General features: G+C 42.5%; 1 protein-coding gene across 2 annotated transcripts in view; it reads right to left on the bottom strand.

Annotated features, from left to right (window-relative positions):
* Nucleotides 1–25,539, bottom strand: part of ECH1 (enoyl-CoA hydratase 1) — an 82,685-nt gene that overhangs the window by 55,499 nt on the left and 1,647 nt on the right. Inside the window, exons 1-3 of one of the 2 annotated variants that reach the window (XM_073598742.1) lie at nt 24,291–24,432; nt 19,252–19,414; nt 6,281–6,369 (exon numbers count right to left, since the gene is read on the bottom strand). In XM_073598742.1, coding sequence (XP_073454843.1) covers nt 6,281–6,369; nt 19,252–19,382 — 220 coding nt within the window. In that variant the 5' untranslated portion in view covers nt 19,383–19,414; nt 24,291–24,432. Of the gene's footprint in view, nt 1–6,280; nt 6,370–19,251; nt 19,415–24,290; nt 24,433–25,539 lie in introns of those variants that run through there. The other variant, XM_073598740.1, reaches the window with a different exon arrangement.

Consider the following 25,539-nt stretch of genomic DNA (forward strand, 5'->3'; position numbering starts at 1 on the left):
GTAATGAGATAGGGCGGTAGGAATCCGGGTGACCCAAGTCCTTGCCCGGTTTAGGTATCAAGACAATTGTGGCCTCACCCATAGAGGATGGGAGGGTGAATTGTTGAAACATGACATTATAAAGGGTAAGCAGTTTGGGGGTGATTATTTCATTGTAATGTGAGTAAAATTCTATGGGTAACCCATCTGAGCCAGGGGATTTAGATTTGGCAAAACTTGCAATTGCGGTGTCTATTTCTTCTTTAATGAGAGGGGCCTCTAGAAGCTCCCTTTGTTCAAGCGTAAGTTGAGGGAATGCTACTCCTTCCAGAAAGGGGATCATATCGTCTGGTCCCTCTTGGGTCCTAGAATTGTATAAGTCCATAAAAAACTCCCTAAATTTAGATGACACAACAGGAGGATCTGTGATTTTTTGCCCCTCTGGGCTATGAAGTGCAATTACCACTGGGGGTTTGTCCTCATTTCGAGCTAGAAACGCCAGGAGTTTTCCAGCTCTCTCACCCTGCTCAAAATACTTCTGTTTGGCAAAAAATAATTTCTGTCTTGCTTTTTCGTATTGGAGTTGGTTCATGATCCTAGATTGTAGTTTTAAGTGGGAGGCGTTAGCTTGGGATGGGTCATTTTGATATGTGTGTTCTATGCGTGAGAATTCAGTCTCCGCCTTCTCATATATATCTGATGAGTTTGCTTTGATCTTGTTGATGCGAGTTATTAGGGTAGCCCTGGCGTGTATTTTAAAAGTTTCCCATACTATCAGGAAAGAGGCAGAGTCTGAGTTTTCTCGGAAGAAGGTCTCCCATTCGGCTGACAAGTCGTCATCCTCTGGCAACAGCGTCAGCCAGAACGGATTAAGGCGCCATGAAGTTGGTGGTTTATCTATATGGAAGGTGAGGGTGATCCAGTATGGAGCGTGATCCGAGAGCAGTCTAGGACCAAACTCTGTCTCAAGGAGACGTGCGAACAGATTTTGGGATATAAAAATAAAATCAATTCTTGACATGGTATTGTGTGTTGCTGAGAAGCAGGAGTATTTACGCGTGTGCGGGTGTTTATGCCTCCAGGTGTCTATCAAGTGAAAGGGTGAGAAAAGCCTGGCTAGTTTAGTATCCCTGGGGGGGTTTGTAGCAAGTGGAGTTGGTCTCAGTCTGTCCAGTTCCTCATTAAGTGTACTATTGAAATCTCCCATCCATATTGTCTGAGCTGTTGGGTATTTTGCTATAAAGGAGATTCCCTCTAGTAGTATGGAAGTGGAAAATGGGGGAGGGACATAGACAGCCAGGATCAAGAAGGGTTCCCCGTGTAATTTAGCGGATATAAATATATATCTACCTTGTGGGTCAGTGTGTAGCTCGCATAATTCAAAGTGCACTGTTTTTGCGATAAGTACCGAGACACCTCTCGAGTGTGTTGTATGGGTCGAGTGGAATGCCCAACCCACCCACGGGCGACGCAGTGTCATCTGAAGTCTACCCTCTATGTGGGTCTCAACCAGGGTCACCACATCCGCTCTTTGCTTTTTAATAAATGCGAGGGCTGCCGCCCGTTTAATTTGATCACGTAATCCCCTCACGTTCCATGTAAGGAACTTCAGTGATATTCTAGGCATTGTTGTTTGTGCCTATATATTAGTATGTTAATGTAGCTTTTAGCCCCATTGTGGCGGGGCGATGTAGGATGGTTAAATAGCAGGGATGGGTGATACAACATATTGTATTTGTCCAGTAGACACCTGATGGAACCGGGACGTGTTGGTGTTGTAGACGTAGCAGTTAAAGTGCGCACGTTTAAGTTCAGTTTTTCAGCTTCCCTTTTCTGCTCCCCCCTCCCAGCAACATCCCCCACCCAGTCAGTGCTAGCCTGCATCAGTAACAGATTTTTCTTTATGTTTTTGCATCTGGTAGCGTGATAGAAGAAGAAATAATAAAAGGGCAATAAATAAAATGGGACGGATTTCTGTGCACCCAGCCTGAGGCTCCCTTTCCTTAGAAGAAACAGAACAGAAAGTATCAGGCTCCCAATACATCTGCGATATAACATGCTATGGGTAGCAATTGAACACCAGTTAAACGTAGGATATAGCATTGTCACACACAGGTTAACCAGAGCACGTGTAGTTGAATCTGGCTTTTTGGTTTCCCCCTCCCCCTCCCCCCCCCCGATACGTATTCTCTCCAATTGGTCTCGGTGTGTATGCATGACAATGCTTTCCCTATGAACCCAGACTTGACGCTATATTGAAAGGTAACATATTTATATAGAAACGGGAGTTGTAATAGAATGTGTTTTTGTGATTTCAATCTACACCCTTCTTTCCTTAATTGGAAAAAAGCAAAAATGGTTATATTCTTTCTGGTTATGTGATGTAACTCACTGCATGCAGCGTCTGGACACCAGTGAAACAAAAGGTATGTCAGCGCCGTGCGCTTGAACATTAAAACACTTACATTGAAATTCAACTTGTAGGTTTCCCCTCCCCCCTCCCCCCTCCCTGCTTTGCATCTTCCCCAACTGATGCTAGCATTCACCCATAACAAAACTTTCTGTACAGTCTCGGCCCTGACGGCATATTGAGAGAAAAAATAATGAAAGTAAAGTACTTGAAGTAGGATGATTGTCTCTAAACTTCTCTTTCCATGGAAGAAAAAACACAGAGAGGGCTAACCTCTCTTCACTCAGGTGTGTAGCTGGAGTTTGCACATTATCAAGGTTGGTGCTGTTGTGGTATTTTCTTCTTAGGCCGCCAGTTCCAGACTTGTATGGGGGCAGAGTACGCTGCACTCTGCTTGTGGACTGTAGGACTGCAGCAGTCCAGAGCTCCATTGAGATGTAAAAAGTAATGAGTGTAGTTCGATCATTTAGGGATTTGTCCCAGGAAAGTTCCAGCATTGTGTATCAGAAATGATCCGCAGAATATAAACTGGATCTAAGCCCACAACAGGGGAGTACATGTAGATATTTGTGTAGGCACTGTGTCCCTCTAACCCTTGGGCTATTCTTCACAACGGTAACAACTGGTGAAGTAAATAGGGGTGGGTGTTCAGTGGAAATTGATAGTGGGTTGTTGTTACATCTATTTCAGGGGTGTGCATGTGGAAGATTAACGTATGATTACATACTCACAGACACTTTAATCCGCCTTTTCCAGATTGCTTCTGCGTTCCAACCAGGCCATCAGCTCAGCGGGATCTTCAAAAAAGGAAACACGGCCGTCGTGTTCCACTCGGAGACGCGCTGGAAACAGCATGGCATATTTCATGTTGAGGTTTCTAAGCTTGCGCTTTGCTTCCATGAAATTTTGTCTGCGTCGCTGCACCTCCGCCGAAAAGTCAGGGAACACCGCAATTTTTACGTTGCCTAGGGGGATGTTGCCCCTTTCCCTTGCAAGTCGCAGGGCAGCGTCTCTATCTCTGTAGTTGAGCATTTTGGCTATAAAAGTACGTGGTGGGGCTCCTTGTGGCGGTGGTCTGGCGGGCATGCGGTGGGCTCTTTCAACTGCCAGCATGGGGGAGAAGGCCTCTCTACCATAGGTCTTGATGAGCAATTGCTCCAGGAAAAGCGTGGGGTCCTTACCCTCAGCCCCCTCCGGCAGACCAATGAGGCGGAGGTTACATCTCCTGCTTCTGTTCTCAAGGTCTTCTTGCTTGGAGAATAGTTGTTGGATTTGCTGCTTCATGTGGTGCACCTCCGTTCTCATTGGGGGAATGGTGTCCTCCATGTCACTGATGCGGGTTTCAGTTTCTTTAACACGGTCTCGGAGTTTGTGGAAGTCTTGTCTGATCAAGGATATGTCTACCTTGACTTCTTCTATCTGTGAGGCAAGTGATGTTCTGCAGAGGGTTATTGCTTCCAGCAGCTTTTCTTTGTCTCCCGCTGTGCGCTCCTCGCCATGTGCAGCGTCGCCGTCATTTTCTGCCTGTTCCTCCCTGTCCTGTCGGCGGTATTGATCCAATTTAGATGCGGCGACTTTCTGAGATTTCGATGGCGACATGATGTCCAGATGTTAGGGTATCTGGGAAAATGGGGACAGGAGCTTATCTTGCTGTGTCAGTGTGTGAGGTATTACCCCTCCTTTCTCAGAGATATTGGCAGACTGGAGCTATGCCCTGTGAGACACAGAGGGCCGAGTAGGTACTATTTGGAGGGGAAGAACAGGACCGCAGGCTGTGTTACAATACAGGCAGAGGAGGTAGGTGTACCAAAATGGCCGCCGGTCACAGCATAGAGGTCTAGGCCGCAATCCAGGCCGTTCTCCCTGGGCCTTTGATGATTATATAAGCTAGTAATCAGGGGGATGAGTGCAATCCCGTTCCCCCAGGGGGTTATCCCGCAGCTAGGTACCTGTGTATTGATGCAGGCTTCAGGCAGGGCCGCAGATGAGGAGGACCAAGATGGCCGCGACCTCCGGTGGTAGGCCGAAGCCGCGGTCTAAATTTAGTGTGCCGCCGGGCAGGAGATCGCCGCTCCGTTCGGGCCGTCACGCGCTCTCTCTCCGCAGGAACTGGATAATTCTGCTCCAGGTGTCCCAGGGACACAATCCAGCCGGTTTGTTAGTGCAGGATGTCCAGGATTAATGAGGATTAGGAGTGATGGACGGAGCTCTGTGTCTATACGTCCCACTCCATGCTGCGTCAGGCCACGCCCCCACACTCTCCAGTTTTAGTACATCAACCTCAGTATGTTTTGTAACAAGTAACATTCACTTCCCATGGCCCACTAAGGAAATTGAAGGACATTATAAGAAAGCTGAGATGATAAACAAAATGGAGGACCTTATCTTAACACACCAGAATAGACAGGAAAGATATTCCAAGACATGGCAACTGTGGAATATATTCAAATACTCAGAAGAAGGACAAACCTTAGGGATCACCCCTCACAACACAAGTTTATAAGATAATTCCTGATGGCAAGGAAATAGGGTGCTATCGACAGTAGCAATAATACACAAATTAAGCTGTGCATGTCCGTGAACCCCCCCCCCCCCTTTCTCTTCTTCTTCCCCCCTCTTTTTTCCTCCCCTCTATTTACTCAACCCCCCCCCCCCCCACACCCCCATTTTTTTTTCTCTTAATTTTTTTTTTACCAAGCTTTATGGGTTTTTTTTAGGTTATATAGAAAAAGAGCAGGAGACGTGTCCGCGGGGCAGCAAAATTATATGCTAACAATGTCAGACACGAGAATTATTCCCGTGACTTTACAAACACTCTCATAGGACTGGGGAAAGAAGCAGTATATGCATAGGTTTACATTTTAAGATGCACTCTAACGATTTACTATATGGTAGTTTGTCGTTATGGATCCAACAGTATGTTAAATATTGCACAATGTCATCATAGATCCCCAATGTATGTAATGCTGACATTATGTATCTGTAATGTGTAATTGTGGTCCTTGTGGATCTGTTTCCTGGAATAAATAAACAATTTAAAAAAAAAAAAAAAATGATCCAAAGAAAGCTGAGATGAGAAGGCTGCAGCAACACAGAAGGGAGGGGGGTGAATAAGTTTAGCAGGTCACTCAGACAGAGAGATGGTAATGCAGTTCGCTCTAAATGTGAAATTCCAGACTGAAAGGCTGCTCAGTGCCTGCATGGTTTGGGAACAAGGAGAGAATGTTTGAGAAGTATTTATTTAGTAGTTTGATGTTCATGGCTTGTTTTGTTTTTAACCTAACCAACTAAGGCTATTTTCACATGAGGGATCTCCCCACTAAGCAGGTGGATGACAGGTCCGTGTCCACTCCGTTATGCAGAGCGGACACAGCACGCTGTTCTCTATAGAGCTGTCAGATAGAAACGGACCACCTGTCTGTTTCCATTCGACTGTCATCCGATCTGCTGTTTTTGGTGGACAGGATCGGATCAGATGCCGGCAGGTAACAGCGGACATGTCTGCTGACATCCGCCACTCCATAGAGAGCTATGGATGATCCAATGAGGTCCACATGGAAAACTGACAGGGGGACCTGATGCTTGGACAGCCCGTGTGAAACCAGATCATTTTTCCCCAGAATCCAGAAGCCTTAACTGTGCCAGATAACCTATCTTGTGGTTTTGGCAAGAGAGAGTCAGAAAGGGATTGATTTAGCAAAACTGGAGAGTGTAATTGCTGGTACAGCTCTGCATAGAAAACAATAAGCTTCCAGGTTTTTTTTTTGTCAAAGCTTAATTGAACAAGCTGAAATTAGAAGCTGATTGGCTACTATGCAGAGCTGCACCAGATTTTGCATTCTCTAGTTTTAGTAAATCAACCACTTAGTGTTATATAGATGATTGACTTACCTGAAGTGAACATTTTACCAGCACCAGAAATAACGACTGCTCTACAATTAGTGTCGTCTGATAAGGCACGGAAGCAGAGGACCATCTCCCTGTGAGAAGAAAGAAAAGCACATATCCCTTAAAAATTATCTGGCATTTCAGGAATTATAATATTCGTTGATCCGTTTCATCAGAGTTGGACCATTTTCTATAATGCTACATTTGCTATAGTTTAAAAGTGACCGCAGACTTGAGTGCACTTCACAACAAACCAGGGAATAAATTAAAGAAAGAAAAAGGGCCGTGACTGCAGTCTTCTTTCTGAAAATGCTAGTTGTCTAGCTGTCATGCTGACCCTCTGATATTGCGTCACAAACCCAGAACCACTATGCATATAAGGGCTTCTGGCCTATACCAATTACAACCTTAACTGATTACCTTACCAACTACTCAGCGTCTGCCATTCCTCTCTGCCAATCCCTCCACTGGCTTCCAATTGACCAACAAATAAAATCAAACATAGATAAAGGAAGGCCCGTAGACGTGGTGTATCTGGATTTTGCAAAAGCATTTGACACAGTTCCCCTTAAACGTTTACTGTACAAAATAAGGTCCATTGGCATGGACCATAGGGTGAGTACATGGATTGAAAACTGGCTACAAGGGCGAGTTCAGAGGGTGGTGATAAATGGGGAGTACTCAGAATGGTCAGGGGTGGGTAGTGGGGTCCCCCAGGGTTCTGTGCTGGGATCAATTGTGTTTAATTTGTTCATAAATGACCTGGAGGATGGGATAAACAGTTCAATCTGTATTTGCGGACGATACTAAGCTAAGCAGGGCAATAATTTCTCTGCAGGATGTGGAAACCCAGCAAAAAGATCTGAACAAATTAATGGGGTGGGCGACTACATGGCAAATGAGGATCAATGTAGAAAAATGTAAAATAATGCATTTGGGTGGCAAAAATATGAATGCAATCTATACACTGGGTGGAGAACCTCTGGGGGAATCTAGGATGGAAAAGGACCTGGGGGTCCTAGTAGAAGATAGGCTCAGCAATGGCATGCAATGCCAAGCTGCTGCTAACAAAGCAAACAGAATATTGGCATGCATTAAAAAGGGATTAATTCCAGAGATAAAACGATAATTCTCCCACTCTACAAGACTCTGGTCCGGCGGCACCTAGAGTATGCTGTCCAGTTCTGGGCACCAGTCCTCAGGAAGGATGTACTGGAAATGGAGAAAGTAGAAAGAAGGGCAACAAAGCTAATAAAGGGTCTGGAGGATATTAATTATGATGAAAGGTTGCGAGCACTGAACTTATTCTCTTTGGAGAAGAGACGCTTGAGAGGGAATATGATATTTCAATATACAAATACCATACTGGTGACCCCACAATAGGGACTTTTTCGCGGAAGTAAGTTTACCAAGACTCGTGGCCACTCATTAAAATTAGAAGAAAAGAGGTTTAACCTTAAATTACGTAGAGGGTTCTTTACTGTAAGAGCGGCAAGGATGTGGAATTCCCTTCCACAGGCGGTGGTCTCAGTGGGGGGCATCGATAGTTTCAAGAAACTATTAGATAAGCACCTGAACGACCGCAACATACAGGGATATACAATGTAATACTGGCATAAAATCACCCACATAGGTTAGACTTGATGGACTTGTGTCTTTTTTCGACCTCACCTACTATGTAACTATGCAACATACTAGCAACTTACAAAGCTATCCACAGCTCTGCGCCCAGCTACATCACCAGACTCATCTTAAAATATCAACCAAACTGTACTGTAAGAACGCCTACTCCCTTCCCATCCCCTCCCATGTGTGTCTCCAGGATTTCTCCAAAGCCTCTCTCATCCTCCTCACCCCAAACTCCTTACCCCAATCTGTCTGGTTATCTCCTACTCTGCTTTTAGGGGACCCCTGAAAATTCATATCTTCAGGAATGCCTATCCCACCTTCTAGCTAACAACTGAATTTTACTTTCTTGAACAACTTCTCCCGACATAGTTACAACTTTTTGCAACACTCCCCCTTCTTTAGGTTGTAAGCTCTCATAAGCAGAGGCTTTCTAACCCCCTTGTCTGATACTGAAACTGCCTTTATTTTGTAAAGCACTGTGCACACTGTTGGCACTATTCAACTACTGTAGAATAAGAATAACTAGAAAAGGTACAATTTCTGGGGAAATTGTGAAAAGTGTTCTTGCCTCTACAACTGGAGTGGGCGGAGTAACTGTGAAAATTGTTAAAAAGCTTAATATTTTAAAAAGTATAAATAGTAGTAAAAAAGTTGAAGTCCCATCATTAGCTGAAAGAGCTGAACATTTTTTTCAAAAGTTTTTATTTTCAAAAATGATTTTTTTTTTTTTTTTTTTTAAATGAATTTTCTGTTTTCAAAAATGAATTTTCTTTTTTCAAAAATGAATTTTTTTTTTTCAAAAATGATTTTTTTTTTCAAAAATGATTTTTTTTTTTTAATGAAATTTTTTTTTTCAAAAATATTTTTTTTTCAAAAATGAATTTTTTTTCAAAAATTAATTTTTTTTCAAAAATTAATTTTTTCAAAAATAAATTTTTTTTCAAAAATAAATTTTTTTTCAAAAATTAATTTTTTTTCAAAAATTATTTTTTTTTTCATGGGGCGGTCATAATGTTTTGGCTGATCATGGGGTTGTCAGCTTTTGTCACCTCCCACTCTAGTTTTTAACATTTCGCCATTCATTCCTACGGGACCAATTTCACTGCAAAAACGACGATATTTCGTGAACCATTCGGCGAAACGTTCAACAAAGTAATAGCACACCAATTAAATGACATTGAGGCCGGATTCACACTGGTATATTTCAGCTTTTCACAAAGTTCCACAAGGTAATAGCACACCAATTAAATGACATTGAACATTTCGCCATTCATTCCTATGGGACCAATTTCGCCGCAATAACGATGATATTTCGTGGACCATTCGGCGAAACGTTCCACAAAGTAATAGCACACCAAGAATCACAAGACCCAGACCTAGATTTTGATACATGTCTCTGAAAAACTGCGGTCGCAGTTTAGAAATTGCCCTTCAAATTTGAAGGGGCTAGAGTGTAGTTTCAATGAATGTCAATGGACGGCGTGAGTTGCAAACAAATGGTCATATTGTGAAAACTATCAGGACTATGGCTTAGCCGTGGACATGTTTAGTGGCAGCAGGGATAGCTGAACGTTTTGATATAAGATTTGTGTAGGTGGCCTTGAAAATGAGGGAGTGGCGGCAGTTTAGAAATCATGTTCTGATTTTTCAGCTTTTGTCACCTCCCACTCTAGTTTCCCCATTCATTCCTATGGGACCAATTTCGCCGCACAAACGACGATATTTCGTGAACCATTCGGTGAAACGTTCCACAAAATAATAGCACACCATTCGGGAACAATCCGCACGTTTCGGTATATTACTTGTCTATGTAGTGTAAAAACTGTGTGAGGAGTTAGGGTGGTAAATTTGGCTACAATAATAATAACTAGAAAATGCATTTCCTGGGGAAAATGCGTGGGAATGCTGAATAGCTAAATTGCTAAAACGGCCGCCATCAAAACTGCCCCATCATACTGCCATCAAAACTGCCCCATCAAAATTGTCCCCATCAAAACTGCCCCATCAAAACTGTCCCATCAAAATTGTCCCATCATATTGCTACCATCAAAACTGCCCCATCAGAATTGCCCCATCATATTACCACCATCAAAACTGCCCCATCATATTGCCACCATCAAAACTGCCCCATTAGAATTGCCCCATCAAAATTGTCCCCATCAAAACTGCCCCATCATATTGCCACCATCAAAACTGCCCCATCATATTGCCACCATCAAAACTGCCCCATCAGAATTGCCCCATCATATTGCCACCATCAAAACTGCCCCCATCAAAACTGCCCTACCAAAACTGCCCCATCATATTGCCACCATCAAAACTGCCCCATCAGAATTGCCCCCATCATATTGCCACCTTTAAAACTGCTCCATAAAAATTGTCCCCATCAAAACTGCCCCATCATATTGCCACCATCAAAACTGCCCCATCAGAATTACCCCATCATAATTGCCCCATCATATTCCTCTATTATAAATCAGTACATGGTGTGTCTGTCCCCTCCCCCGGGCTCTGTAATCAGAGCTGAGATGCTCCAGCCACCTCCCCCCGTGTATAACAGAAGCTTTGGTAACCATGGCAACAAAACAAACACAGTACACTCTGATTAATGGCTAAAATTTCCTAAAATGACCTCTAAACAAAAAGCTTTTTCTCTAAAACTGTAAAAGATATCAAACTGAAAAGATATAGCCAGATAGCTGAATATTTTGTGAACATTTTAAAGTTTGTTTGGTGTCTCTAGGTGAAAGTATGAAGGAGCTGAAACTTTTGGGAGCGGAAGAAGAATTTAAGGATTTCAAGCATGCTCCCATTGACTTCAATGTTAAAAAAAAAAAAGTGTTAAAAAGCTTAATATTTTAAAAAGTATAAATGGTAGAAAAAAAGTTGAAAAAGAGCACACCTCAGCTAAAAGAGACGAACATTTTAATAATTGAATGGTTTTAATAGCTGAAAGTATGCAGAAGTTACGCAGAACCAAAAAATGTACGGAATAAAATTATTAGAATTAAAAATAAATAAAATCGAATAACAATAGTGGGACTGCTAAAGCATTCCCACTAATAATAATAAGAATAATATATATGTGAGATAACAGTAAGTGGTCTTGCTATGCAAGAACACTTAATAATACAAAGTTTATTCCATTTTTTGCAGGAGCTGATCAAGCAGAATCTGGAGTTGGTTTACTAAAACTAGAGAGTGCCAAATCTGATGCAGCTATGCATGGTAGCCAATGAGCTACTAACTTCAGCTTGTTCAATTAAGCTCTGAAAAAAAGCTGGAAGCTGATTGGTTTCTATGCAGAGATACGCTAGATTTTGCACTCTCCAGTTTTAGTAAATCAATCCCATTGTTTTGTAAAATACAGAAAGCCAAGGAAGGAAGAAGCAATAATTAAATAGTTTGTAATGAAAACAGAGAGAGCGGCAATCTGTAGGAGCAATGTCTTTAACCACTTGAGCCCCGGACCATTATGCTGCCTAAGGACCAGAGGTCTTTTTCCAATTTGGCACTGCGTCGCTTTAACTGCTAATTGCGCGGTCATGCAATGCTGTACCCAAACGAAATTTGCGTCCTTTTCTTCCCACAAATAGAGCTTTCTTTTGATGGTATTTGATCACCTCTGCGGTTTTTATTTTTTGCGCTATAAACGGAAAAAGACCAAAAATTTTGAAAAAAAATGATATTTTCTACTTTTTGTTATAAAAAAAATCCAATAAACTAAATTTTAGTCATACATTTAGGCCAAAATGTATTCGGCCACATGTCTTTGGTAAAAAAAATGTCAATAAGGGTATATTTATTGGTTTGCGCAAAAGTTATAGCGTCTACAAACTAGGGTACATTTTCTGGAATTTACACAGCTTTTAGTTTATGACTGCCTATGTCATTTCTTGAGGTGCTAAAATGACAGGGCAGTACAAAACCCCCACAAATGACCCCATTTTGGAAAGTAGACACCCCAAGGAAATTGCTGAGAGGCATGTTGAGCCCATTGAATATTCATTTTTTTTGTCCCAAGTGATTGAAAAATGACAAAAAAAAAAAAAAATATTTACAAAAAGTTGTCACTAAATGATATATTGCTCACACAGGCCATAGGCCTATGTGGAATTGCACCCCAAAATACATTCAGCTGCTTCTCCTGAGTATGGGGATACCACATGTGTGGGACTTTTTGGGAGCCTAGCCGCGTACGGGACCCCGAAAACCAAGCACCGCCTTCAGGATTTCTAAGGGTGTAAATTTTTGCTTTCACTCTTCACTGCCTATCACAGTTTCGGAGGCCATGGAATGCCCAGGTGGCACAAAACCCCCCAAAATGACCCCATTTTGGAAAGTAGACACCCCAAGCTATTTGCTGAGAGGCATATTGATTCCATGGAATATTTTATATTTTGACACAAGTTGCGGGAAAGTGACACTTTTTTTTTTTTTTTTTTTCATAAAGTTGTCACTAAATGATATATTGCTCACACAGGCCATGGACCTATGTGGAATTGCACCCCAAAATACATTTAGCTGCTTCTCCTGAGTATGGGGATACCACATGTGTGGGACTTTTTGGGAGCCTAGCCGCGTACGGGACCCCGAAAACCAATCACTGCCTTCAGGATTTCTAAGGGTGAAAATTTTTGATTTCACTCTTTACTGCCTATCACAGTTTTGGAGGCCATGGAATGCCCAGGTGGCATAAACCCCCCCCAAATGACCCCATTTTGGAAAGTAGACACCCCAAGCTATTTGCTGAGAGGCATGGTGAGTATTTTGCAGCTCTCATTTGTTTTTGAAAATGAAGAAAGACAAGAAAAAACATTTTTTTTTTTCTTTTTTCAATTTTCAAAACTTTGTGACAAAAAGTGAGGTCTGCAAAATACTCACTATACCTCTCAGCAAATAGCTTGGGGTGTCTACTTTCCAAAATGGGGTCATTTGGGGGGGTTTTGTGCCACCTGGGCACTCCATGGCCTCCGAAACTGTGATAGGCAGTGAAGAGTGAAATCAAAAATTCACGCCCTTAGAAAGCCTGAAGGCGGTGCTTGGTTTTCGGGGTCCCGTACGCGGCTAGGCTCCCAAAAAGTCTCACACATGTGGTATCCCCGTACTCAGGAGAAGCAGCAGAATGTATTTTGGGGTGTAATTTCACATATTCCCATGGCATGTTTGAGCAATATATCATTTAGTGACAACTTTGTGCAAAAAAAAAAAAAAAAAAAAAAAAAATTTGTCTCTTTCCCGCAACTTGTGTCGCAATATAAAATATTCCATGGACTCGACATGCCTCTCAGCAAATAGCTTGGGGTGTCTACTTTCCAAAATGGGGTCATTTGGGGGGGTTTTGAACTGTCCTGGCATTTTATGCACAACATTTAGAAGCTTATGTCACACATCACCCACTCTTCTAACCACTTGAAGACAAAGCCCTTTCTGACACTTATTGTTTACATGAAAAAGTTTTTTTTTTTTGCAAAAAAATTACTTTGAACCCCCAAACATTATATATTTTTTTAAAGCAAATGCCCTACAGATTAAAATGGTGGGTGTTTCATTTTTTTTTTTCACACAGTAATTGCGCAGCGATTTTTCAAACGCATTTTTTGGGGAAAAAACACACTTTTTTAAATTTTAATGCACTAAAACACACTATATTGCCCAAATGTTTGATGAAATAAAAAAGATGATCTTAGGCCGAGTACATGGATACCAAACATGACATGCTTTAAAATTGCGCACAAACGTGCAGTGGCAACAAAATAAATACATGTTTAAAAGCCTTCAAAAGCCTTTACAGGTTACCACTTTAGATTTACAGAGGAGGTCTACTGGAAAAATTACTGCACTCGATCTGGCCTTCGCGGTGATACCTCACATGCATGGTGCAATTGCTGTTTACATATGACGCCAGACCGCCGCTTGCGTTCGCCTTAGCGCGAGAGCAGGGGGTGACAGGGGTGCTTTTTTTTTTTTTTTCTTTATTATTTTTTTGCTTTTTTAATCTTACTTTTAAACTGTTCCTTTCATATTTTTTTTTTTAATCATTTTTATTGTTATCTCGGGGAATGTAAATATCCCCTATGATAGCAATAGGTAGTGACAGGTACTCTTTTTTGAAAAAATTGTGGTCTATTAGACCCTAGATCTCTCCTCTGCCCTCAAAGCATCTGACCACACCAAGATCGGTGTGATAAAATGCTTCCCCAATTTCCCAATGGCGCTATTTACATCCGGCGAAATCTAAGTCATGAAATACTCGTAGCTTCCGGTTTCTTAGGCCATAGAGATGTTTGGAGCCACTCTGGTCTCTGATCAGCTCTATGGTCAGCTGGCTGAATCACCGGCTGCATTCTCAGGTTCCCTGCTGAGACAGGAGAGCCAGAGAAAAACACGGAAGACGGTGGGGGTGGGGGGGGGCATTCCCTCCCACGGCTTGTAAAGGCAGTCTGGAGGCTAATTAGCCACTAGGATTGCTTTTACATGAAAGCCGACCGCTGGCTGAAAAGAATGATACCAAGATGATACCTAAACCTGCAAGCATCATTCTGGTATAACCACTCAAAGTCGTGAATGGCGTACCTGAAGACAAAAAAATGGTTAACAATGGTTAACAATAAAGCACAGTAAACAGTAAAGTATAAATAATTACACACCTGAAAAACAAACATGATAAAACATAATAACAATAACAATAACAATAAAACATTGCAGAATAGAATACAGTAAAAAAGAGCAGAACAATAGAGAGAGAGAATAGAGAGAGAGAGAACAATAAAACGACAACTATTTTTTTTTTATTTCATATTTTTTTTTTTTTTTTTTTACACTTTTTTTGTAACTAACTTTTATAACGGTAACCGGTTCCAGGTTCGGGTCTCTCAAAATGCGATGGCATCTTGGGAGACCCTGTGAAAGTGTGCCTAGTCTGTGCAATGCTGTACCCTACGCTAATACTCAACTAGTGAATGGTAGCGTTCAAAACATTCACCAATGCAAAGACCAGGATTGTCAGGACAGGAGGGACAATAATAGCGGGTATCACGCCTATATCAGCGCTTGCTGTAGACACAACATCTTTTTTGGGGGGGTTCGTTGGGTAGGGGTACTCGGGAGGACATAAAGAAAATGCCTCTCATGCAGCCGACTGCATTTGGTTGGGGATGTGAATGGGGGAAGTACGGGCGCTGCAGAAGTGGTGGGTTCCCAATTAGGATTGGCGAATGCAGCAGGAAGGGCATTATGGGCACGACGGGCCTGTGTTTGTCTTTTTGGTGGCAGCGGGACACTACTTGTGCTTGCCACCTCACCAGCTTGAACTGCACTTATGGGACTCGCCACGTCACCACGTGTTACTGCAGTGCTGGTTTGACTACGACCGGGGTGTACTAGGCCGCTGGTGCTTGCCAGTTCCCCAAAACGCTACCAAAAAACTGTTAGCGATCGCAGGGATCAGGCCTGACTCTGCGAACGCTGCAGTTATGCGTTTAGTGTTTTGTAAGTGACAGTGATCAATCGATACTGCACTTGGGTGGGCTGGGCCGGGCGGAGGGGCAAAACGCAGGTGCTAGCAGGTATCTGGGCTGATCCCGCTAACACTGCGTTTTTGGGAACCCTAAACTGCTGGTGACGCTAGTATAGATCTGATCGGATCAGATATTGATCCGTTCAGATACTATACCACTAAGGGAGGTGTACGGTGCGTGCGTGGGTGTTAGCGGTACTGGCGCTAACCTGACGCTGCCTGGGGCTGGTGCTTGCCAGTTCACCAAAACGCTACCAAAAAAACTGTTAGCAATCGCAGGGATCAGGCCTGACTCTGCGAACGCTGCAGTTATGCGTTTAGTGCCTTGTAAGTGACAGCGATCGATCGATACTGCACTTGGGTGGGCTGGGCGGAGGGGCAAAACGCAGGTGCTAGCAGGTATCTGGGCTGATCCCGCTAACACTGCGTTTTTGGGAACCCTAAACTGCTGGGGACGCTAGTATAGATCTGATCGGATCAGATATTGATCCGATCAGATACTATACCACTAAGGGAGGCGCATGCTGTGTGCGTGGGTGTTAGCGGTACTGGCGCTAATCTGACGCTGCCTGGGGCGACGCATATCACCGCCGGGCGATCGGGGGGCTAAACCTTTATTCGGTAATAAACGGCGGGTGCCCTGACACAAAAAAAACCCAAACTAACCAGCGTCAACCGTAACGGTTATACGGTGATCAGTGGTGAAAGGGTTAACTAGGGGGCAATCAAGGGGTTAAAACATTTATTAGGTAGTATATGGGGGTCCCTGTCGCTATAAAACGCTGACGGCGAACCTAAATATTTACCTCACTAACTAGCGTCACCAGCGACACTAATACAGCGATCAGAAAAATGATCGCTTAGCGACACTGGTGACAGGGGGTGATCAAGGGGTTAAAACTTTATTAGGGGGGGTTAGGGGGGTACCCTAGACCTACAGGGGGGTAACAGTAACTGTGCTAACACTGTAACTGTCACAAACTGACACAGCAGTAATCAGAAAAAAAAAAAAAAAAAAAACTGCTGGTGTCAGTTTGTGACGGGGGGGGGGGGTGATTGGGGGGGGATCGGGGGGGGGATCGGGGTGTAATGTGTGCCTGGCATGTTCTACTGTGTGTGTGTGTGTTAGTGCAGTCACTCACATGCCGTCTCTCCTCGGGCCGGAACGGAAACTACCGACCCGAGGGGAGAATACATCACTTCCTTTGCTGCTGTTTAGCATACAGCAGCAAAGGAGTGTTCCCATTGGCCGGCGGCGATCGCGAGGGGGGGGCCACAAACGGATGGCCTCCCCCTCGTCTCTGATCGCCGGGGGACAGAACGGGACCGCCTCGGGCGGCGGGGGGGGGGTCCGATCGGACCCCCCACCCGCGGAAGGCAAATCACGTACCCTGTACGTGATTTTGCCTGTCCGTGCCGCCTTGCCGACGTACATCGGCGTGAGGCGGTCGTCAAGTGGTTAAATGGATATTGTAGCACAGACTCTCAGGTGAGAGTTAGGCCTATTGTTTAAATGGAAAGAGGTATATCTGACAATAGACTGAAAAGTCAAAAAGGCTTCAGGGTACACCTGTTTTGAGAAAACAAAAATACGAGCCGCAATTACTGATCTCCTTTTAAAAATGCCAATTACCTGTCTCTGGCTTGACTCAGAACCAGAACTGATGTGCATACATGTTTTGTCAATGATGGGGGGTTAGGAAAGATGAAAATGTCTCCTAAAACACAATCAGCACAAAGAAAAAATAATCCCCTGAGAGAATACAACATTGGGGGGTACAGTGTTGGCCAGCACTACAGAAGAAAAAGATTTGGGGGTACTTATTTCAGATGATTGCAAAATGAGCAAACAGTGTGACCAGGCAGTGGAAATAGCCAAAAGAATTCTAGGATTCATCTCTAGAGGGATCACCAGCAGGAGAAAGGAGGTTCTGATTCCTCTATATAGATCTTTAGTGAGACCCCATTTAGAATACTGTATCCATTTCTGTATACCTCACTTACAAAAAGATATAAGAAATAAGAAAGAGCCCAGAAACGGGTAACAAAAATGCTTAAAGATGTGGGGGATAAAACATATCGAGAGTGGCTTCAGGAACTTAATATGTACAGTCTGGAGGAAAGAAGGGAAGGGGGAGACATGATTGAAACCTTTAAATACATCCAGGGGGTGAATAAGGTTCAGGAAGGCATGCTTTTCAATATGAAAGCAAAATCAAGAACATAACCTCAAACTAACTGGAGGAAAGTTCAAAACTAATCTTAGAAAGTATTATTTTACTGAAAGAGTGGTTGATGATTGGAATAAACTACCAACAGAGGTAGTGAGACAGTCAACAGTAAATGGCTTCAAACACGCTTAGGATAAGCAAAAATCTATAGTCAGACATGAAAAGAAAAAAAAAAAAAAAAAAAAGGGCAGACTCGATGGACTACTCAGTCTTTTTCTGCCCTCACTTTTCTACGTTTCTATCAGGGGCGGCCTGTCCATTAAGGGCGCCCTCTCCCCCTCCATGCGTCCGGCCACTTTCAGGACACCGGCGCATGGATTCCAATGTGGAGGGGCTGTTTTTTTGAAGCACCGATTAGAGCCAGAGGCTCCAATAGGCTTCAATATAGGGTGGGCTTGGGTCGCAGAGAGTGCACTCTGAGCCCACCCAGGTGTATTACAACAGAGAATCAATATTTGCTGTTGTAACACTAATCCTCCTCCCGGCCATTCAGAAAGCGGGTTTTGAGACCGGTCACACGATTGGCTGAAAGGACAGGAAATCCTATTGGATTCTTAGAAGGAGGAGGGGAGGAGCTAGAAGTTGCCATGGAGGAGAGGACTCGTAGCCGAGCCGCTGCACCACACTGCCAACTACAATGGGGTAAGTGCCGGACCGACCGGCAAACAGCTGGGGGGTGGGTGCTTGTTTGCCGCTCCCTCCTCCCAAAAAACAAACAAAAAAAAAAAAAAACACACCAGCCGCCACTGGTTTCTATCATGCTAACTGTAAGTTACGTCCCCTGTGCTGATTTTTCTTTTTTTTTTAACTTTGGCTAAACTTAGGCTTTAAGGGGCAATACTGATATTCATATTGTTCTATTGAAAACCAAAATGTTAAATTCATCATCTTAGAGCAAACAGCAAAACAAAAGAAGGTTTCTGATTGGTTGCAAATGCTCTTCTGCTATAAGCTTGCAGAAGTCTAAAAACAATATATTGCAATGAGGCTTATCCTGGTTTCTAATGCCCTGTACACACGGTCGGACTTTGTTCGGACATTCCGACAACAAAATCCTAGGATTTTTTCCGACGGATGTTGGCTCAAACTTGTCTTGCATACACACGGTCCCACAAAGTTGTCGGAAAATCCGATCATTCTGAACGCGGTGACGTAAAACACGTACGTCGGGACTATAAACGGGGCAGTGGCCAATAGCTTTCGTCTCTTTATTTATTCTGAGCATGCGTGGCACTTTGTGCGTCGGATTTGTGTACACACGATCAGAAATTCCGACAACGGATTTTGTTGTCGGAAAATTTTATAGCCTGCTCTCAAACTTTGTGTGTCGTAAAATCCGATGGAAAATGTGTGATGGAGCCTACACACGGTCGGAATTTCCGATAACAAGGTCCTATCACACATTTTCCGTCGGAAAATCCGACTGTGTGTACGGGGCATTAGAGCTGCTACCAAGCAATCAGATCATATCATTTTGTAAGCGGTCCTTGCTCCTTTATGTCCATGATCCTTTCATTTCATGGCTACAGTAATCCTGTTAAAATACCACAGCCTGCAGTGTGGCCTTGCTGAAGAGGATGTGTATATTATCTTGCCTCCAGAAAGCTTTGTTCATGGCATTTCTTTTCTCAGGACGGTTTAATTCCACATGAAAGATGTTATCTTTTGGTGTTGTGACTTTCAGTGTCTCATAGTCATAGGATGCCAGTCCCGCCTCAGACGACATGTTCCGCAGTCCCAGAACCGCCTTGTGCAAATCTGAGAATCCAAAACAGAACAATTTTTAGATCAAATGAAAACTAAACCTTGCCATGCATATTACAGTCCAACTGTACAATTCCCTTTACCAAGGGCTGCATAGTGTGATGGCCTACCTAGACACTCCATTTAATTTGTATCCAGTTACGTAGATACTCGAACTACATAGTTGTGGACAAATCTAAAAGAGATTGTACAATCAGACTGTAATGTGTCTCGTCAGAAAGCAAGCTTACCCCATATCATACAATCTTAGAATCCTTTCATTGTCAGCCTGCCCCGTTCCTATAAAACCACACTTCCCAAATTACAGCTGGTGAGCTGCTTAGGGCCAGCTGGCTGCTGTAAACCTGGCCCATGCCTGCAGGGTTTTCTCATTGCAGACTGGAGGCAGGGAGCTACTGATTGCAGAGTGGGCAGCAAGTGCTGGAACATGCTAAGTGTTGAATGCAATCTACCACAGGCGAAGTGATAGGTGAAGTGATTGCCTGCCTTATGGCACCCGCACTCTCTCAGCTGTGATGTCATCACAAGGACAAGGAGTCTGCACAATGGTAAGTGCGTCTGAACACCAATGATGGTGCACTAGTCCTTCAACTGTACACCAATGATGTGGAACTATATTCTGCTGCATAACCACTGAACACAAAAGATGGGGCACTATATTCCTTCCACTGACCACTACTGATTGGACACCATTCCACCCATTGAACGCCAATGATGGGACACTATATTATTTCCACTGGCCACCAATGATGGGACACCATAACTCCTACTGATTACTGAACATCAATAACGGCGCACTACATTCCTCCCACTGACACCAATGATGGGGCACAAATCCTCCCACTGACATGAGGGCATTTATAACTCCAACCAACCACTGACATCTGGGAATTTTTCACTACCACTGACCCTTGTGGCTGTAAAATGTTTTACAGAGGAAATAGGGAGTCCGCGCTAATGGGTGTAATTAGAAGCCTAGGTGGGAAGTATATTCCTAAATTGATAGACTGCTGCCCTCACATACGCTGACTCCACAGGGGGTGGAATGAGCGGAAAAAGTGAAAAAAGAAAAGTGTGTGAGTGTGGCGCTGTCCCAAAGTTGCAGAAGAAATGTCTGCATATATACAGTTTTATCAAAAGTGTCACGTGTGTATTCCTTTAAGTGAAATATGTATGGCAGTTATTACCACTCCTGTGGGTTAAAGTGACTGGTGATTTAAACATGAGAAGCATAATGAGTGCAATAAATCGCATCCAAGGTGTCTAGTGCTATATTCCCTCAAAAGGAAAAAACAGTATTAACCACTGCTAAGAGCATGAAGCGGTCTGTGTCTAAACACTAGAAAACACAAAGTTGCAATAAATACATCACACGTGACATGCAAAAAATTCTAAAGTGTCTAGTGCTAAATAAATAAATATTAAAATGTTGTTCTACAAACGTTGCAAATAACAAAGTGACAAGTGCCCTATGAAGAGGTCACTCTGAAAAGTGCTAAACACACGTGCCATGCAAATGGTTCTATGATAGTAAACAGTTCATATGGGTAAGTCCCCGGTGCACTATAAGTGAAAAAAGGCATCCTTTGTGGGATTCCTCAAAGCACACAACAGGTGTTAATCCAGTGCTGGTGTCTCGCGTTGTGATTGTGCAGAGACTCACCAGCTGTATATCCCCTGCAGGGGTAACGAGTAGTCACAGTATGTGCCACTGTGCAGCAGGGCTTGGCAAGACCAGGACCAGGATGATATCATAAGGACATAAGAAGAAAGGATTCCATAGTGTGAAACCGTTTAAAACCACTATTTATTAGGTCAGATAAAAAGGGTACTCACATTGTAATGGAAAAAATGAGCGGCGTGGCCTTTGACTGAATGCCTTGCTGACATCTCCCTGCAAAGCTGATGCTTAGGAACATCTTTGTAAGCATTGTACACCGCTCATTTTTTCTATTACAATGTGAGTACCCTTTTTATCTGACCTAATAAATAGTGGTTTTAAACGGTTTCACACTATGGAATCCTTTCTTCTTATGTCCTTATGATATCATCCTGGTCCTGGTCTTGCCAAGCCCTGCTGCACAGTGGCACATACTGTGACTACTCGTTACCCCTGCAGGGGATATACAGCTGGTGAGTCTCTGCACAATCACAACGCGAGACACCAGCACTGGATTAACACCTGTTGTGTGCTTTGAGGAATCCCACAAAGGACGCCTTTTTTCACTTATAGTGCACCGGGGACTTACCCATATGAACTGTTTACTATCATAGAACCATTTGCATGGCACGTGTGTTTAGCACTTTTCAGAGTGACCTCTTCATAGGGCACTTGTCACTTTGTTATTTGCAACGTTTGTAGAACAACATTTTAATATTTATTTATTTAGCACTAGACACTTTAGAATTTTTTGCATGTCACGTGTGATGTATTTATTGCAACTTTGTGTTTTCTAGTGTTTAGACACAGACCGCTTCATGCTCTTAGCAGTGGTTAATACTGTTTTTTCCTTTTGAGGGAATATAGCACTAGACACCTTGGATGCGATTTATTGCACTCATTATGCTTCTCATGTTTAAATCACCAGTCACTTTAACCCACAGGAGTGGTAATAACTGCCATACATATTTCACTTAAAGGAATACACACGTGACACTTTTGATAAAACTGTATATATGCAGACATTTCTTCTGTAAAATGTTTTACTTCCATTGACCTCCTACAGCTGGGGTATTTTTTTTTTTACCCCTACTAATCACAGCCCAACCTCTAAACAGTGTAACAGGCAAAACCATTCCATGCTATGCCACCTGGGACCATTTCTATTACTATTATTATAGGTACTTATATAGCCCCGACAATTTATACAGAGCTTTACACATTTATTATACATTCAAATCGGTCCCGTTCTCAAGGAGCTTACAATCTAAGGTCCCTAACTCACATTCATACATACACATACTAGGGACAATTTAGACAGGAGCCAATTAACCTACCAGCATTTCTTTAGAGCGTGGGAGGAAACCGAAATACCCGGAGGAAACCCACACAGGCAAAAGGAGAACATGCAAACCCTGTGCAGGTAGTGTCGTGGTTGAGATATGAAACCAACGACCCTAGTGCTGCCAGGAGAAAGCGCTAACCACTAAGCCACTATGCTGCCCACATTTCTATGCGAGTATGTCCTCTAAAGACCATTTTACATGCTTTACAGTGACAATATAAGCCATAACACTGTTAGGGATGCTTAAGAAGTTACTTTTTTTTTTTTTTTTAAATTAAACCTTGCAAATAAAGGGTAACCTTTGCAGGCAGCGTACACAGTGTTATAGAGTTTATCCCAATCCTGGTCACTGTCAATCGGTCAGCCAAGAAAATAGACATACCCTGTCTTTTAAGAATTACCAAGCATAAGAGTTACCAAGATTTACTAAAAACTACTGAATGAGGCCATATAACTGTGGGTCTCAATTAACAATAATGTTTACTCTTTTATGAATCCCAGGTACAGATATTTTTACATTGTTATAGTATGTCTAGCTTGGACCAATGTAAGTATGTATGTGGGATCCCCAAAAAAGCTGGAAATCACTATAATAGACACTGTTATTACAGTGATCTCCACTAGCTTCTGGGTCCTGTTCCAAGCAGCTGTGTTGGAAACTGAGAAGGTTGTTTGCTCAGAAGCAATTATTGTAAAGTGTTCTCTGACTGGACGAGGCAGAGAGGTAGGGTGATGATGTGACCATCTTCACCACGTCCAATGGGACAACACTTTGCATAAATTGAGTAAATGCAAAGTGTTCTCTGTATGGTGCCCGTGCCAGGCAAGTGACTCCCTTTGTTTAGCAAGCAACAGGGCATCACTCAGCACGGGACATAGAAGCTAGCAGCAACCACTGTAGTAGCAGTGTTTACTACAGTAATTCTCAGCTTCCATGGGAATCCTACAGGTATGGCACATACATACTTACATTGAGTGTAATATGCAAACCAAAAATTGAACAACATTTCTCCCAAGGTCTTTAATGCAGCAGAAAAGAGATTCAGAACATTACACCAAAAGTTATTAACAAAAATATTTTTATTGATATAAAATATTAAAATTCAAATTCCAAAATATTGTTTAAAATATGAGCTCTGGTGTATATATAATCCCAAATACAACCAATAATGTCCTTGAATAGTGGCAGGTGAAAAAAAAAAAAAAAGTATGCAGGAATTTACATATGGATTTTCCTGCCCAAAAAGGGGGCTTTTTGGGCAGGAAAATCAAGTTGGAAATTCCTGCATATTTTTTTTTTCACCTGCCACTATTCAAACAATGTTTTGGAATTAAAATTTTAATATTTTGTATAAAAAATACTTTTAATAACTTTTCGTGTAATGTTCTGAATCTCTTTCCTGCTGCATTAAAGACCTTGGGAGAAATTGTGTTTCATTTTTGTGTATAATATTGGGGGCAAGCAGAATCCTATCATTTTGGCTAGCAGGTACTTGATGTAAATATGTAAAAACTGGCATAGCAAAACTTCAGCAAAAACAAGGAGAATGACTGGTTCCTTTGGACAACATTTCCACCTTTACGCTGGATTTTGTATATACTGTAAATCACACACTGCAAAGATCATCTGCTATGTAACTTTATAAAATTTACAACAATACAAACACACACATTAATGGGTTCTTAGGACTAGAACAGAAAGGATCTAGGATAGATCTATTTACAGGTGTAAGCATAACAGGATATACATATATACATATATATATATATATATATATATATATATATATATATATATATATATATATATATATATAGAGTTTCATATGATATATTGAGGTGCCTGCATGAAGAAAGAGGTTTACCGTTCTTCTCCTTGTTAGTGGCTGCTGGATCAGACAAATGTCGGTATTTGTGCAGTTAATAAGCCAAGCGTGTCCCTCGACTAAAGTTCAGTATAGGAAGCAGAGAAGAGGTCAGAGTGCCAGGTTGCATATCTACAGCAATAATAAAATGTCTGACTGCTGAGTGTCAGTGTGAGACAGCCAGTCACTAATGACACCGACATCCAAGTGGCCTTATACGATTATACAGTATATAAAAATATATTTACACAAACCATTTTAATATTAGTGTTAATGAAATCCCCTTTCCTATTTCAGTGCTCCACTGAGAGCTGAGGCAAGCTTTGCCCTCCCCTTTTCTAATGATTGCTGGGAGATAGAGTATCTGACAGTCACTGCTCTTCACTCCGAGACCGAGAACTGAGCGATCAGCGGTCATGTGATCACTCAGTTCTCAGGCTTAGAGCTGGCGTAGGACATCTACAGCATCACATTGATGCTGCAGCATAGAGGTGAGCATAGAGGTTTGTTTTTTTTTTTTTTAAATCCCACACTTCTCCTTTAAAGATTTAAGACTGAGGTGCCTCGAGATTTTGCATACCTTTAAAGGTTGCCGCAACTGAAATAAAGGTTAAGAAATCTGCTCGATTGCATACAATGGTATTGCAATGCACCACATATGGAGCAGGTGTGTTTCTATGTGAATGTCACAACACATACATGGGAACAGGCCTTCAAATGTTCCTCCCATGTAATGTGACAAACCAAAGGCATTCGGCACAGCATTTGTGTTTGGAAAACAGCAAGAAACTTTATTTCCTGATTGGTTTGCTTCTGCATAAAGCCTGAAGTCAAATTACAAGCATCTTCTGCAATGAAGGTTTTTTTTTTTGGGGGGGGGGTACTTGCTAAGACTCTTCAATGTTAAAGCAAAGTGGCCGATGCCCCTGTTCCTATTATAACTGTCCATATTCCCATCGTACATGCGTCATATAGCATGCACATCACTGTATGAATATTCGCCAGTACACCCAGGCTCTTCAAATAAGTCAGAATTTATTGAAGAAAGCTCACAGAACAAAAAAGGACAACAGTCTGTGCAGTGCTTGTCAGCATGGCCACTTGTGAAAAAGAGGGGCTCATGTGACAGTTGGGATACAGTTGTCACCCCACAGCAGGAAGTACCTGAATAAGGATCATTATTGGCAGCACCACTGATTTATATTTTCATGAAAGCTACATATTTAAGAAAAAACTTGGAAATTATTTT

This window comes from Aquarana catesbeiana, linkage group LG09 (assembly GCF_042186555.1).
Source record: "Aquarana catesbeiana isolate 2022-GZ linkage group LG09, ASM4218655v1, whole genome shotgun sequence".
In the NCBI taxonomy this organism is placed as follows: domain Eukaryota; kingdom Metazoa; phylum Chordata; class Amphibia; order Anura; family Ranidae; genus Aquarana; species Aquarana catesbeiana.